Genomic DNA, 17043 nt, shown 5'->3' with positions numbered 1-17043 from the left:
TCACACTGGCCCCAAGGGCCTTAAAACTCCATCAGAAACATACATGGAGTCAGTCCTGGCGCCTTTGGCGCCAGGCTCATTATCAGGAATAAAGCAATACCAGTTTTGGACCTTAATCCAACATGGAGGCCTATTACACAGCTCAGTTCTTTAGAACCAAGTCATGCGGTCTAGTGTTTGGGTGTGGTTGGCCAGGAACTTCTTGGCCTGGAACTACTTTACCTAGTCTATTTAAACCACACCCAAACATCAGAACACGCTTTGCGTTATTCTGCACTCCTGCAGCGTAAAGCTCACCGTGTCCAGCTCCTGCTCATCTGCTTCTCCGGTGGCCCGATCCTGAAGCCCTAGATCCGGATTCCATTAATAACTTAGAAGAACAAGAACAGCATTAGCGAGCAAGAACGCTTACCTGTGAAGTAACCGGCCTTGAATCCATCTGGCGCTTCGCTTTCCTCGCCCATCTCCAGAGTTCGCCGCAACCTGCAAAGGTAAAGAAACAAGGACAGCATTAATAACAATTCTTACCTGGGCAAAGAGCGAGTCCTAGCAGCACCCTGTGCTTCTCTTACCTCGCCCATCTTCGGGTTTCACCGCAACCTGCAAGAGAGAAGGAACAAGGTCAGAATTACAAAGCACTTACCTGGGCAAGCAGCGCTTCAATCACTCATCACTCCGGAACATCACCTCAACCTGTAAAAAGAAGAAAAGAGAACACAGGTTAGCAATTAACACCAATAAACAGCGCAGCGCTCCGCGCATCAATAACTCACCGTGGTCTTCGCAATCGGCACGGCAACGCCGAGATTGCAACCATCCCTGTGAAAACAAAAAGACACATTGTTAGGGAACAGCGTAGCGCAGCAAGACGCCGACAAGACAGAGAAAACAGAGGGAAAGAAAGAGACAGAATAAAGACAGAAAAGACATTATAACTCACCTGGAAGACAGCAAGCAGAGTCGGAATCAGAGCCGGTCTGGACCCTACATAAGGGCAAACGGACCAGTGAAGCAACCAGGTCCACGGAACGCCCGCACCAACCACGCGCGCCTGCACAGAGACGCAGGACAGAGAGTTCAACGCACAAACACCTAAGGTGAGCAATAACCCCAAGGGAGGGGATTTGGACCAGAGGGAGGTGGGAGTCCACCCATCACAGAACCAGTATCTTAACCCTCCATTCTCCTGTTCTAGGCGCTACCCAACGTCTGGAACATAGCCAAGCAGAGAGGGGTCTGGGATAGCGCTTAGACCTCCATCCAGTACCGTGTGGCGCCCCCGTGGATACCAGGTGAGTGTAACAGAACGCAAACCCTCAATTAAAACATCCACCTGGGCGTCATGGAAACATCAGAGACTGACCAACTAGCCCAGTTACTGGGAGAATTACTGGCGGAGGTGCACTCCGCCCGGCAAGAAACCAATGTCCTGAGGAGGGAGTTGATTGTCACCAAGGGCCGCACCGATGAATTAGCCATACAATTGCTCCAAACACTTACTGGCAGGCTCCGTTGCCAGGAAGTATTCCGTCGGTTCCAGCACATCCGTTAATCCAGTGTAGGTGGTCCTCCCTGGGGCAGTTCCTTTGGCCCCACTGGAACATTTTACGAGGGACCCAAGAAAATATGCAGTATTCATGAACCAGTGCCGCCTCCATTTTTTTTGTAGACCCAGAGCCTTTCCTAACGATCAGTCACAGGTTGCCTTCATTCTGTCATATCTGAGTGGCAGTGCCGCGGATTGGTCCATACTGTTAGTAAGCCAGGATGACCCACTCCTGCGGGATTTCAGGGGGTTTCAGGGGGTTTCAACAGGAGAACGAGAAGCTGGTCACCCGACATACCCAGGGCCAAGCTCTGGATAACGAACTTCTGTCCCTCCGCCAAGGCAGCCAAGATTTGTTAACATATATTGCCACTTTCAACAGACTTGTTGTTGAAACCGGGTGGCCTGAGGAGAAACGAACAACGTTATTCCATCGAGGATTACGGGGGGCGGGGGGATTGAAAGACGTCCAAGCTCAGGTGGTAAACCCGCCAAAAGACTGTGAGGAGTTCATCAACCTAGTGGTGCAGCTAGACCACAGACTGCAAGATTGAAGGATAGATCGAGCCAGAATGGATAATCAGACTGTGTATGAACAGTCCACATTCATCAGAAAACACTTCGGAACCCATGCACATTGGGGGGGTACGGAGTCCATTAACCAAGGCTGAAAGAGACAAAAGGAGACAACAGCAATTATGCCTGTACTGCGCGAAATCGGGTCACTTCCTCAGAGAAAGTCCTGTAAAACCTCCTAGGAGAACAGTTGGAGCTACAGAGAAAGAAGGAGGAGAACAAGAGTCGGAAAACTTCCAGGCCCGGCAAGCGTAGAGGTCCGTTTGTCAAGCGAAGGAAAAGAGCCACAGACCTCACACCTTGCCCTGTCTATGATTGTGATCAGTCACCAACAACTGTCTCGGATGCATGCTGTGAAGGCATACATAGACAGCGGGGCCGTTGGTAACTACATAGACCAAGGCCTGGCAACAAGGATGGGGCTTCCCCTCTGTCAGAAAATGATAACTGAGAAGGTCACCACTGCCGACGGCACAGAGATAGCTTCTGGTCCTGTAACTCAACGCACAGCAGAATTGACCCTTCTGTGCCAAGACAGACATCGGGAAGCCATTGCCTTCAACCTTATCAAGACCCCTCAGTTCCGGGTGATTCTAGGGATGCCGTGGTTGGTGGCTCACAATCCTAACATCGACTGGCGAGCCAAGAAATTAGCCTTCTCCAATGAGTGTGCTCATGCGTGCTACCAAGTGGAAATGCCATCGTCTGACCCAGAGACACCTGTCCAAGATAAAGAGGCGTTGGTACTAGGCGTAACAAGTACACTACCAAGCGAATACCACGATTTCCAAGACGTTTTCCAAAAAGAACAGGCTAATACCTTACCCCCTCACAGGCCATGTGGCTGTCAGATCGACCTCGTATCTGTTGCACAAATCTCGTGTAGTCGAATTTATGCACTCACCGAACCAGAAAATCTACACTTGAAATCATATCTGGACCAATATCTGGCAAATGGTTTTATCCGCCCGTCCAAATCCCCAGCAGCCTCGCCCCTATTCTTCGTACCCAAGAAGGAGGGGGACTTGAGAACGTGGATCGACTACCGCGCTCTAAACCAGGTAACAGTTAAAAACCGTTATCCTCTACCCTCACCCCAGAACTGCTGGACCAAGTCAAGGATGCCCACATTTACACCAAATTGGACCTCAGGGGGGCATACGATCTCGTGCGTGTAAAGAAAGGAGACGAATGGAAGACCGCCTTTTGTACTAAGTATGGGCTGTACGAATATCAGGTGATGCCCTTTGGGCTTTGCAACGCTCCCGCCGCATTCCAGTACTTCATGAACGATGAACTACAGGAATTGATCGACGTATGTACCCTAGTTTACATCGACGACATCTTGGTGTACTCCTCTTCTAATCAGGACCAGGTTGGGCACGTTCGCTCTGTCCTTGCCAAACTCCGGCAGCACCAGCTATACTCCAAACTTGATAAATGCTCCTTCCATGTCACCGAAGTAGAGTTCCTTGGTTTTGTCCTCACTCCCAGAGGCGTCCGGATGGATATGCACAAAGTAGACGCCATCCTTAGCTGGCCATCACCGTCTTCAGTCAAAGGTGTCCAAAGAATGCTCAGCTTTGCAAACCTTTATCGCTGATTCATCCTGCGTTTCTCCCAGATTGTGCACCCGATCACTTCTTTATTACGAAAAAACAACAAACTGTTCCAATGGACAGAAGAGGTGGAGAAGGCCTTCCAGGAACTCAAGAAAAGATTTAGCTCAGCCCCGGTGCTAAGACACCCCTGCTCAGATCTCACATATGTAGTGGAAACAGATGCCTCCAGCATGGCAATGGGGGCTGTTCTTTCCCAAAGGAGGTGGATGAGCAAAGAGCTTGAGTAGGAAGATATTTAGGAAGAGAAAGTTGAAGCTATTGAGGCCTCTGACCCCAGACGGCCTTGTGGACAATGCAGATGGTTTTAAATGTAATCCTCGCAACCACTGGGAGCCAGTGCAGAGATTTCAGTCCTGGAGAGATACGATCCCTGGCCTTGAGGCCAAGGACAAGTCTTGCCGTCCTGTTTTGGATGAGTCGCAGAGGGCGGAGTGTAGAGGCAGGTAGATTTAGAAAGATGCTGTTGAAGTCCAGCCTAGAGAGAACCAGAGCTCTTGAGACAGTGAGCTTCTGGGGGAAGGAGAGGTGTTTACCTGAATAGAGAACATACGTCTTTGTCTTTCCAACAAAGCCTTTCAGAGGCCCTTCGAGAGCCTTCTACGCTTATATTTCCCATTTCGTGAACCTCCACCTCAGTGGGATCTCAACATGGTATTATCAGCCCTAATGCAAAAACCATTTGAGCCTATGGCCTCATGTGAATTTGAATTTCTAACTTGGAAAACAGCATTCTTAGTAGCCATTACTTCGGCTAGAAGGATTGGAGAGCTCCAGGCTCTCTCCTCAAATGAACCATATATAGGGTTCCATAAGGACAAAGTTGTCCTCCGTACTGTACCCTCCTTTCTAGCTAAGGTGGTTTCCAACTTTCATTTAAACCAGGAAATATGTCTTCCTGTTTTTCTTCCTAGACTGCATGGTTCTGCGGCCCAAAGAGACATTACATAACCTAGATGTTGTAAGAACTTTAAAATGTTGTCTAGAAAGGACCAAACCATTTAGAAAAGCAGACCAGCTCTTCATTACTTACAGAGGTCCTTCTCCTGGCAAAAACGCAGCTAAAGCTTCCATCGCTATATGGGTTTTCTTATGTATCTCCAAAACTTACGATATGAAAGGGTTTGCGACTCTGCAGAGACTTCAGGCTCAGTCCACTAGAGCCAATGCAGCATCTGTAGCCTTTACCAGGCATGTTTCCATTGTAGACCTCTGTAAAGCGGCTACCTGGGCTACCCTGCTTGCCTTTTGCAAGCACCATGCTAGGGATACATCTTCTAGAAATTATGCAAAATTCAGCCAAGAGGTGCTCTGCAACATGTTGGCCTGAATTCCGTACATGTCGTCTCCTCCACCCTTATTTATTCCAAGGCTTTTTAGTCTGGTCCCAACCAGTTGTGAAGGATGGAGAGCCAGGACGAAAGAGACATGATAAATTACTTTCATGGTGATTCTGGTTCTCTTAGTCCAGGCTCTCCCTCCTTCACAACACCCACACAGCCATCCCCTACAGTAAGCATTTACTTAAATTCTGCCGCCATCTGCAGAACCACAGGAACTGGGTGTGGAACTTTGGTGACGTAGGGGGAAAGGTGTGGGCCCGGCGCACGGAGGGACGCACGCGTGACATTGGCCCCACCCCTTCTAAATTTCTTAAAGAGCCAGCTATCTTTTGCAGAAAGCTTTTCCCGCCCACCTGCGGATGCAAGCTTTCCCAACCAGCTGTGAAGGAAGGAGATCCTGGACGAAGAGAACCTGAATCACCATGAAGGTCATTTTTCATATTTCAACTATGGCCCATTCTATGCAGGAATCCCAGCCTCTAATCAACCTATCCCGAGTTGGATATTGTCTTTTGTTTCACTTTCCTGTTAAAAAGCAAATAATTAAATTCTAGGCATACCCAGGGCCCAGTCTACAAAAAATAAAAGACAGTACTGCTGCCCCAATCTCTGAAATTTGCAAAAGCAGTAGTTTGGAGATCAGTCTGGAGACACTACAACCTGGTTTTGGATTTCAAAAGGGATATCCAATTAAGCAGGTATTGCATCTCAACATATTTGGTTAAAAGTGATAATGAAAAATGTTCAGTCTTGTTCTCTCCTCCACTCTTTCCTGGGGCATCGATTAGTCTTATATTCTATTAAGAGTTTAAGAATATTAATGACGATCCCATAATGAGGAAAGATGTTCTGTTCATTCTAGCCGTCCATCCTGTATATCTTACCTGTATATCTTAATTAAGTTCATAAACAACTCATTTACTTCCCGAGAAAATTCAGTCAATAGATAATTTACTGTCTATAGGTGGAAGATTTTTCTCCTTATGTAACAGAAAAATAAACATAGGTTCAACTGTTGCTACACCGATTTATGGATATCAGTGCAGCCTGACTGCCTTGAAGTGAAAGTTGCCTCCATCTCTCATCGGTTTACGTTTCATTCTATTTTTTCCTCTGAGGTGCAAACAATTCTGTTTGTAAAACCAAATGTGTATTAATGATAATTTATTGTAAAAATAAAAGCCATATAGGCATTTCTATATGTTTATATGTTTTGGAGCTGGGTTTTCACATTTTAAAACAATGATGTACAGCAAATTGTTCAGAGACCCTGCTGAAAGGCAGAACGCTAATCCTACTGCAGATACTTATGATGGAGAATATGTATGGGCCTTCCAAAGAAAAACTTGCAATAACAGTGCCTGATCCAAAATCAAGCATCTTCTCTTGTTCTGGGCCAAAGAGGGCCCACCACATTTCCAGGAAACTGAACGCCTTTCATTGGTTCCCTATCCAGCAATGGAGTGACATCATGCCCAAAGTCTTCTGGGATGTCAGACTGAAATACCTTATAAATACAGTTACTCAGCATGTCTCTTCGGGGAACATCTAATCAACAATTGGGAACATATTAATCTAATCTACTAGCCTCATAAAAGGCATTGCAATAGCATGCAAATTAGGACCTGATCTGTGAAACAGTGTGAGCAGAGTGCATCAATCCCTGAGACCCAAAATCATCTTGGAGTAGCAGTTAATTCCACACTTACAAATGGTCAAATACGGCATTAAACAGTTTTGCGTATATGCACCAAGAATCCAGTCCGTATTGCTATTAGATCCAACTAAGTAAACATTGGTGGTTTCCATGGAGATTGCTGCCAGCTTGAAGGCTGCCTTCCTCAAAGTATCCCACCTACCTTGGCTAGCGTGACATAAACCGGACTACACACTGCGAATAACAGCAGTATTTAGCGGTAAAATGAGCCTTGAATTTGTAAGATGCCATACATCTGACCTCAGACAATAATCACTGCTTTGCACCACTTCACGGCCAAGTACAGATGTACTTTGGACTGAAGAATGTTTCAGTGGCCACAGATGCACCACGTGCTTGGAAGGCACTATGGTCCATTACCGAGTAAAATAATCCACCTTTTGAGACCAAAACTTGCTCAGAGGTGTTGCGGACAACACACTCCAAGATGGCTCCGAATCCAACACAGCATCCAATTGATTTCATGGACATGCGCACATCGAATTGCAAGATTAAATTTCTCCAGCATGGGGTCTGGCATGGAGTAACTTGTTCCTTGTGGATCATTCATAAGCGTTCCACACACTGTGCAGCTAAGAAGAAACGCTTCAGCAGTGGAATACGCCGACTGCATCAGTATCTGGCAACGGACCCCATCTGAGGCACAACATGCCAGCTGGCACGAGGAATCATGGAGCATGTGATGCATGCTGTCTCCAGTGTTTTCCTCCAGATAGGGATAATCAAGCAACTGTGCATTTGGCTTTGACGGCAAACTGAATACATTTCTTGTCTAAATGTCCCCCGACTGCCCTGACATAGAAGTCATTGAATAATCCTGAATTTGATGTGGCAACCCCGCTCTTGCCCTGATGAAACATGAGCAGAGTCAACCATCTTGGGTAAGCACGTGAGTCTTGCTCAAACACCACATAGTGGATAAACAAATTTAAATGTAATATAGCGCAGAATGATGGAATAAAAACATTTACCCCAGTGCTCCTATCCCACCCCTTTTTTTGTCTCTCTATAGGTAGTTAATACCCTGAGCATGAGGGAATTATCTAACCTCGCTAACATGCATTAACTGTGGTACTCTTATCAGAATAAAACTAGACCTCCACCGCAATGTGGGATAAAAAGCAACAAAGGACTTACAATGTGGAGCAGCCATCCCAGGAGGATCCGAGGACCAGGAAGCTGCTTGGCGCTGGAAAATTCAAGTTGCTGCAGACAGACGCTGAAAAGGAGCAGACGGCATCCCCAGCAGGTCCGATGCCAGGGGATCCTTGGCAAAGCAGTCACCTGACCTCGCAGGGGAGCTGGACTACACAGTCTGTAACCGGTACGCATACTGCAGAAGAACAGAAGCGGCAGAGCTGCTGCAGTGCAGGAGAAGCCTACAGAAGCCACCCAAGCAAACCCCAAGGCAGACCCGAGCCCGCCAGAGAAGCCCCAGGAGTAAACAGGCTGGCCGGTGGAGTTACGAGAGGAGAACAAATTCAGATCACAGGGGATGGGATGTAATCCTGAGAGAGAGAAGTGGGGACAGCCATAAGGAGTGGTTCCCCAATAGGGGCACAGATCAGGCCTCCAACCCCAAAGGCACATATCAAGAAAAGAACACAAGTCCTCTTCCTCGTGGCAGTACTTAGAAGGAGAGTAAAACAAGTCTGCAGTACCAAAGACACATTGAAATATGGGTCTGGGACCTGCACCCAAAAGGGAAGGAAGTTGCAGGTCATCTTCCTCGTACTTGGTTGGATAGTGAACCAAGTGGGCCACATGGGGAAGCCTGGGTCGAGGACCCCACCAGTGTATGAACTGTTTTGCTGAGAAGCACAAGAGGGGCCAGGGGAAGGGAGTAATTCACCTTAGTGGTGCTGTTGCACAGTGAAGCCAAGTACAAGAGAGGCCAGGGGAAGGGAGTCATTCCCCCTAGGGTTGTTGAACTTTGATACCAAAGTAAAAGAGAGGCCATGGGAAAGGAGTGTTGTTAAACTGTGCTACCAAGTGGAAAGATACCAGGGGAAGGGAGTCATTCCAACTGGCTCTAACTAACTCTGAATCCAAGATGCCAGGAGAAGGGGGTCATTCTCCTGGTAATCACAGTTATAAAGACTGCTTGGTACAGAGTGTTAAGAGATAGGCAGTGTGTCTTCAAAAGAGACATCCCTGTGACCTCACCTGTTACATTTCTTATTTGAAATGGCAATCACAGAAGTGCCTCGGTTGGCTGGAACAGCGGGCAGAGAATGTGTATTCTCGCCTGCTGTTCCAGACACCTGATTGGCTGAGCGCCCTTCACCTTATACAAATGTACTTACTTGCCAGTCAAGTCTGGCCTAATATATAGGTTTTGGTAAGCAGGCGAGATTTACTTTGAAAAAATTAGTGGCTGAAACAGAATCACATAAGTGATTTTCTGTTTGCATAATGCAAACATCTCATGGTTAATTCTGGTGAAGGAAAACATTTCCATGTCCTCGAAATATCAATGTCTTTCATATGAAAGTGGTGGGAATGATTTGAAACAGCCTATGCTAAAGGTAAGTGATTGTTTCTTGTAAAATTGGTACAAGCCACAACAGTAATTTTTGCTAGCTCTCAACCTCCTTTCAGTTGCTAACACTTGCTTTCATATTTAAAGCAACACTAGCTATGAACTATTATTAACTAGAACAGAAATGTTATATGCATAGATATCTAAAATGACTCTGGTATTACCATTCGTGATACTGTGTACTTTATTGTATTTATTTTCCTTTTGAGCAAGCCACACACATTGTTTTTGTCCTTGGGAAGTACAGAAAAGACAAAGTGGTATGGCCATGTGCACAGCAATTGTATTAAAAATATGATAACACATGTAGAAACATTTAACAAACTTTAGGGTTAGGTTTGCAGGTGGGTGTTAAGGCCCCTGGTACCTAGGTCTAAGGAGAAATTCCAAGATACAAATGCCATAGACAACCGTCAATGGTTGCACCACTGCACATGGTTCAGGCGTGTTTACTCTAGGACTACTAATTTCATGACATAGGAATTTAAGTATAATTTATTCAGCAGAGACCCTCATAGTACACAATCTTAAACATGAACCTCAAAGTAAAGGTAACATTATCTGCACGTCACTAAACCTAAGAGGATTTAACAATTGAAGATATTACTCCATAAGGTGGCAACTCTTATTAGCTGCAGTGTCATTATATGTGTATTTGGCCGTGTGTAATGCGCTCTGGAATTAGAAGTCTGTACCCAGCAGTGATATACATTTGTGAGCTTTAACTTCAAAGCATATTGACAAGTTCCACTGTGTTCGATATTGCCGATATACGGCTTGTTTGGAGTATATGTTTAAGCATGTGTACACTATAAGGGTTGTCTCCTAAAGAAGGGCATCTGCCCACAACGCTTAGAGTAGGTTATAAAGGGGCAATTGGTTGAATGTTGGACTTTTTCAATAATGTTTTTTCACACCATTATTTCAAGCAATATAATGTCAGAATAGATCACCATATTATTTTGAACCACAACCTGTTCTAAATCGCCCCATTGTGTGACTTTTCAAGACTTTAATCAATAACAAGTTTGCTCTACTAATTTATCTTTTAGAATTATATTCTGTTGTACTAACAATCAATGTACATTTTACATTCTTTGAGTTTTCATTTTGATATCTTTAATTGTGTTAAAAATAAATTGTACTTGATTTCTTATGTCATGAATTGTATTGTCCATGTTCCAGATGAATCATGTGCAGGGGGGTGACCATTGACGGTTGTCTCTGGCATTTTTATCATTGTCTTTGGAAAGTGGAAGTGCAATCAAATGTTGCCATGTTTTTATTAGTGTTTTGTTAAAAAAGAAAGCAAAGTCGGTAACATGAACTCACTGTACAAACACATACAGTATGTGGCTGGTGCCGGGAGTGTGATCGTGTCTCCACTGAAGATGATCGGAAGGGTTTGTACAGTGTGTATTCATCCATATTCTTTCTCACAGGTGTCTTAAATGGGTCTGGCTTAATTTAATGGGAGCTGCTTGGACCTGCAGACAGTAAAGGGTGAGGGTAAGGTTCTTGTCATCTGTTTGGGCTCTTCTTTCAGCAAACCCTACCTTTCTTGTCTGTGTGTCTCCGCGTCTCTCTCACATATTGTTCCCCTTTGTTTTTTTCTTGTGCTTCTCTCAACTGCATATTTCCTTCCAGGTTGATTCAGTCAAGTGATGTGGGCAACTGGGGCCCGAGGCTTGAAATCAATCTGTGACCTCATTGCTGGGGTTTGATTCTAACAGTCTGGAACCTTTCTTTTGCTTCTGTTTCCGTATAGGTCTCTATAGTCAGCCTTGTAGCTAATGCCCTGGGCTTCTCGGAACTAGGTGCCATTAAGTCCCTTAGGACTCTAAGAGCTTTGAGACCCTTAAGAGCCTTGTCACGATTTGAAGGGATGAGGGTAAGATGCCATTTGCAGCTGATCCTTCTGCATGCCTATGGAACCGTTTAAGCATGCTAGAACTGATCAAACTGGATTGAAAGACCGAATCACGATGCAGCTGCTGACTTGATCTCCTCTCCTTGTTTATTTAATTTTTTCTCCCTTGCCTTTAAAAAGGGAGATGCATTCAGCTGCCTCATCACATTATTTGGCCCAAAACAACATGCCATTCGTTGAACATAAGACATTGGCTGTTCTCATTTGGCCTGGCTTATACCTCTAACATTTGAGAGGGTTTCCCTGCTGTTATGTATAGGGAGAATCACCAGGTGCAAAGAAGAATTTCAACTACCGTTTGATTTGATTGGGCACAATTTGCTCACAATGGGTAAAGTCTGGTGTAAGATGTAAACTGTGCAAATAGTTGAGAATCTGCATGGGTGGGCTGAAGTACAATGGCAGAAGGTCTGAAGCTAGAAATTCAACATTGAAACATATTTTAATTGCACCAAAAGATATGGTGAATTAATCTTCTTGCACCTTGTTATTCTCAGTGCAGTCCTGGAGTGACTGGTGGCCTTGTCTGATAAATTAATCTTTCCTTTCTAGTTCCTTCCTTTTTGACTATGCTTTATGGTACCCTGTCCTGTCACTCTGAAATTACTGCTACTGTACTGTCACTGCAAATGCACTACCCAGCTTTTGAATGTAACTAATCTATTGCTTTCTGGTACCATTACACCACAGTATTTCTTGTATGTGGTTGCATTAAGAATTTTGTTGATATCTACTTACAATCGGATTTTGAATAACAATGTCTTCTGATTATTCCCTATTTGTATTCTGGTAATATTATTTTAGAGAAGGAATGTATTGCTCGCTGTTACAAGTATTGAAAGCAAGTCAAATTGTGAAAATAGACTGTAGCTGATTATAAAACAATGCAGTGAGCTTAATATGACGGGACTAAAACCAGATCAACAGAAATAAACTTAAACATTTAAGTTGGTAGCACATTAAAAACGAATAGATTAAAACAACAGAAGCCATTCAGAGTAAAGGGCAAAGTGAATACCATTGAAACTGAATACATTTGATACAAAAGTTGTAAAAATGAGAAAGCTAGAAGGATACTGCATAAAGTTAGTGAGAAATATTCAGTGCTGCAGAGCACGGAGGATAACATTTTTACAATGACACAATGTGCGGGGACATAGATTGCTTCATGTTAGTCTGACACCACTATGGAAGTGTTTTTGTTAATCATTTTGGGAGTTATTAGGTTTGTATCTATCCGCGCAAGGTCTTACACAAACCTTGAGCAAGTAAACCAGCACACATGAGGTACTCTACTTGATATGCATAAAATAAGTTAACACATGACATTTGTCAGTGTGTTGTATCCAGATTACAACCATCTTGGCTCATCAACTATGAGAAGGTGGATGTTGATTTAACAATTCCAAATCAAATCTGCATGATGTCCTAGTATACCCGATGCTTCAATTAAGCCATTCTTTTACGTATCAGAAAGCATCCTGTCAAGTCTATTTTGTCTAAAGTTGCGGTCACTGATATTTGTAACTGATTTAGGTAACGGTTGAGAAGGTGTTATGATGACCATCTTGGAGAATCAAGATCGGCGAGCACATTACAGTATGAGTAATGCATAAATCCATTTCACTCTGTAGCTTGCCACCATTTTTAGTGTATATGAATTCAGTCCCTCCTTGCAGCAAGGGACCTGCTGAGAATAATAATCACTTTTTGTTTGAAACATATTTGGTTCCGAAGGACTGCCCCGGGAAATATGGTGTTAGTCCTGATATTCAAATCCAGACGGCAGTGCTCCTGAAGGATAATTTGAAGCAGCCTTGAATCAATCCACAACGGTTTGCCTAGCAAATTCCACGGTTACTGTTGGATCTGATGGTGGCATGTCACTTAAAATCTTAAGGAACATCTGCCTCTGTCAATTTATAGCAAAGGGAAAAGCATAGGGCTATAAGCTCAAAGGGGAAAGATGAGTCTTAAGACTTCTGGTAAATCACAGGACGTAATGTTACATACATGGAGGAGAAAGTTTCATAGGATGGAGCCCTGACAATGGAGACCCTTCACACCAAACTTAAGTGACTGATAGAGTGATGGGAGTGGAAGCGCTTGGAGAACATCAGACCTTTAAATGGGTACCAGTGTAAGATGTCCAGAAAATGAGTGATGTGGTTGCCCTTCCACAATCAATGTGCGTCAAAAGATTTGTGCTCTCTGTATTTTGATGGCTGTGTTCGCTGGGAGCCTGAAATGAAGCGTGTTGAAGTTGTCTCATCATAAAGTGACTACTACTGCAAGTACCAGAGAAGTAGCAGAGCCAATGTCAAGCGGCTTAAATGCTGGAAGACTATCTTAGTGACTTGTGTGAGAGGGCTTCCGTGCTGCTCTCCATAGGCACAATCTCCAGGTGCAAAGTCAAATGTAAGCTTTAAATTGACCATATTGGATCCAATCAGCGTGCAAGTTTGCTGATTCTCTGATTGCATGTCATATCACAAATGACAATGCTAAAAATGGATGACATTACCAGTGCCACATTCAGGCTGTACGTGATATGTGATCCAAACATTTTGCCTAATCTTTAATTCTTGATATGGCGCTTCATAATCCAAGCTTTCTTTAGAAAAGTGTGCACATTCTTATTAACAGAGGCAACTAACTAGTGGGTGATCTGTAAAGTTGGCTGAAGACTTTGTAATTCAGTTTGTGCAAGGACCATTTCTGAAGCAAATTTTACTTTCCCGTCCATCTTGTGTTCAGGTGATTTTGCCATGCATATTGGTAAGGCTCTTAGTGCAATGCTAGGACGAAAGGTCAGTACCTTACTGCAAGTAATTTCTGCAAGCAACTTCTTACACAAATATAAAAAAAAAGGGTATTTTCAAGGTCATGTGCCCACAGCCCACATGCCGATCTGGATTGTATTAAACCAATTGTTAGTGGTTCATACCAATAATATTCATTTTTTAAATACACTCAAGGGGGCACCCTTTTCTGCATTAAATGGGAAAGGCGATGAGAGAGTCGGCATCAGAGATACCCATATCCACTTTTTCAGACACTTCCAGTGTCCCCATTAAATCATTTGCATTTCTCTCCTATACAGGAAATATACTTTTATAAATTGTCGAGGACCTTTTAGACCCACCTCTACAATGGAAGTAAAAATAGGCCTACTTTCTTAATACTTTAGAATACTACGAGGGATAAAATCCAGGAAGTACTTTTCAAATACCACCTGTTTTAGCATTACCTCCAAGTCTGTTTAGAGGCCCTACGACTCCACTTTCAACTCCCTGAGTGACCACTTCCATTGTCCCCAAGGATAAAATAGTTCATCACTATTTAGAAAAGAGACATGTAAGAGGAATTCTCTCCTTTGAGAAGGGTGTGTGAAAATGGCTCCAAGTAAACGGTTGAAAGTATACTTTTTTATTTATACCCGTAGAGCCAAATGGGTACTGATGTACATCTGTTGTCAAGGAAATTGGGACAGGCAGATGCTTTTACTTCTCGTGCATCCTGTATATCGTTGAATGGTTAAAATAAGTAAAAGGTAAAGGCCTTTTAACAGTCTTATGGAGATTGGTCAGCATAGGCGATTTAGAGAATTTCTGTCTCCAATGAAGTTCCCATAAAAGGGGGTAGAATTGCTTTTTCTATTGAAAAGACCTTTCTTAGGTCTTTGGCACAAAGTACATTGTCTCATTTTGGTCCTTGTTTCCAGTGAGCACTGTATCTGAAAATTGGCCAACACGTGTCCCTGGATACAGACTTTTTATGGGAGCAGTTATCCTTAAAACCTATTAGACAAAATCTGCTTTCGATTGTTTTATGGGGCGGTCCATGCAAATATGCTTACCCTCTATCCCCCTATTCTTTAAAGATTTAGAAGAGTAGTGCTGGGACTCATTTACGTTTGTTTGAAGGAAAGGATTCACAAGGAAAATCTGAAAAGATATAAAGGGGAAAGGTTAATAATTGTCTTGTATTGCAGATCTCCCATGTCCTTTCTAAAAATACAATATACATTGATCTTTATCCTCATTACTAGAGATTTCTGGTTATATGGACTCGGAACATTGGCAGAACATTGAAAGCGCTCTAGGTGCTTAAAGACCAGGCTTAGTGGGAACATAGGATGAAGTATAGGTGTTCCCAGAACAGTTTGAAACATCTTTTCAAGGCTCGCACGATTCAGCAAATTGTGGCACCGATTCAAGATGGCCATTTCTTGAGATAATCACCAAAAGACCTACCATAGTTTAGTTTGTGTGGCCGTTAAAATGTGCAGTGGCCAAGGCAGAGAAGGAATGTGGAATATGTTAGTAATTCAAGCCCTACCTGGTTTGTACATAATTACAAATGTAAATCAGCAGGCTGCACCACCCCTGAATTCTCCTGTTAAACAACATCTGTGAATTGGGCCCAGCTAGTTCTGCTGTTTTGGTTTGTAAGAATAGCATTTTGCATGACTGCACGTCAACTACTCTCCATCTGCCCATGTTCTATACCAGATAATCACTGTGCAGGTGCCAGAGCACTTCACACATAATGCCACCTTGAATGGTTTATGTGGAACCCCAAAGTCTACCATGGTTCTCTGGGAACCTGGTCTGACCAGATCATGGCCTCTTTGACCTTAGTGGGCTACACTACATTGGTGAACTTGACTCCACTACGCCATTAGCTTCTACCCAGCCTGTCCAAAATGACACCACCATTGGCAGCAGTAAAATAAAGTGTACTACTAAGGTACCCAAGGAGACCTGCATGCTGTAGCTTGACTCTAAACGTCATCTGGTTTATGGTAAGGCAGGTCTCCTTCTGTGGATCTCATTGTAACCTAATACACGCAACAAGGATTCTCTTTTGAGAGTGACTCATTAGGGTACTTCTATTTTAAAGTGGAAAGCTGTGTTCATTGTTTTAGAGTACCAAGCTACTTCTGAACTGTAGACCAATCCCTCATTGAGCTGCATTGCCAGCTTCAGGTCAGAGGATTAGATTGCATTCACACACAATCTTCATTCCCAACAGAAGACTGTTTCATCGGGACTTCATCTCTGGTAGGTTGCCTAGAAAATGCTAGCTTTCTTGTCTGTGTCCCCATCGGCAACCTATTCAGTACTTTTAATGGCAGGGAGTGCAAAGCTTATTTTTGAATCCTTAGCAACCATGACCTTTGTGTCTGTGTTAAAGGGTGCCAAGGATGCATACACATATAAACTGGATAGGTCAAAGGTGCAGCCTCATTCAAAGAAGGTGTTTTTTTCACTCTCTGCCTTAGTAACACAATACATACCATTGTATGCTTTGTCACATATAACCAAGAAGAAACACTACATACTTAATGGTAGTTTGATAGCAACCAGACCTTTACATACAGTGAAGAGGTAAATCACGTGTGTCTTTGGCCCCTCGATGGGTACCATGGTCCAGTTACTTTAGGCTATGGCTTCTCCTTAAGCCCACATGACCAACAGAATAGCACGAGTCCACACTATATGTTCAGGTAAGGCAGGTGATTGTTGGATACTGAAAACATGAGATGGACAGTCACTTTGCACTCTTGTTTGCATTTCCAAACAGCCTGAACAGGGGATGGGTAATTTTCCAAACCCACAAGTTGAACTTGGTTTCTAAGCACAATATCTCCTGTCAATAGAGTCCGGGACAAACTACCCTAGCTGAGGTACACGTTTTGACCATATATATTTTTCTTTTTTTAAAGGTAATCCATTTAAGGAAAAATCTATCGTTCTTTAAGCTG

General features: G+C 43.7%; 1 protein-coding gene across 7 annotated transcripts in view; it reads left to right on the top strand.

Moving 5' to 3' along the window:
* Positions 1–17043, top strand: part of SCN8A (sodium voltage-gated channel alpha subunit 8) — a 1610732-nt gene that overhangs the window by 1356155 nt on the left and 237534 nt on the right. For 5 of the 7 annotated variants that reach the window (XM_069653414.1, XM_069653412.1, XM_069653418.1 and 2 more), the window contains exon 21: positions 11112–11234. The exons of the other annotated variants lie outside the window; for them this stretch is intronic. In XM_069653414.1, the coding sequence (XP_069509515.1) occupies positions 11112–11234 (123 nt within the window). The remainder of the gene's footprint in view (positions 1–11111; positions 11235–17043) is intronic. 7 annotated transcript variants of the gene reach the window in all.

This window comes from Ambystoma mexicanum, chromosome 3q (assembly GCF_040938575.1).
Source record: "Ambystoma mexicanum isolate Mex_15411 chromosome 3q, UKY_AmexF1_1, whole genome shotgun sequence".
In the NCBI taxonomy this organism is placed as follows: domain Eukaryota; kingdom Metazoa; phylum Chordata; class Amphibia; order Caudata; family Ambystomatidae; genus Ambystoma; species Ambystoma mexicanum.
The sequence above is the reverse complement of the archived record's forward strand: the minus strand, read 5'-3'. Positions and strand labels throughout refer to the sequence as shown.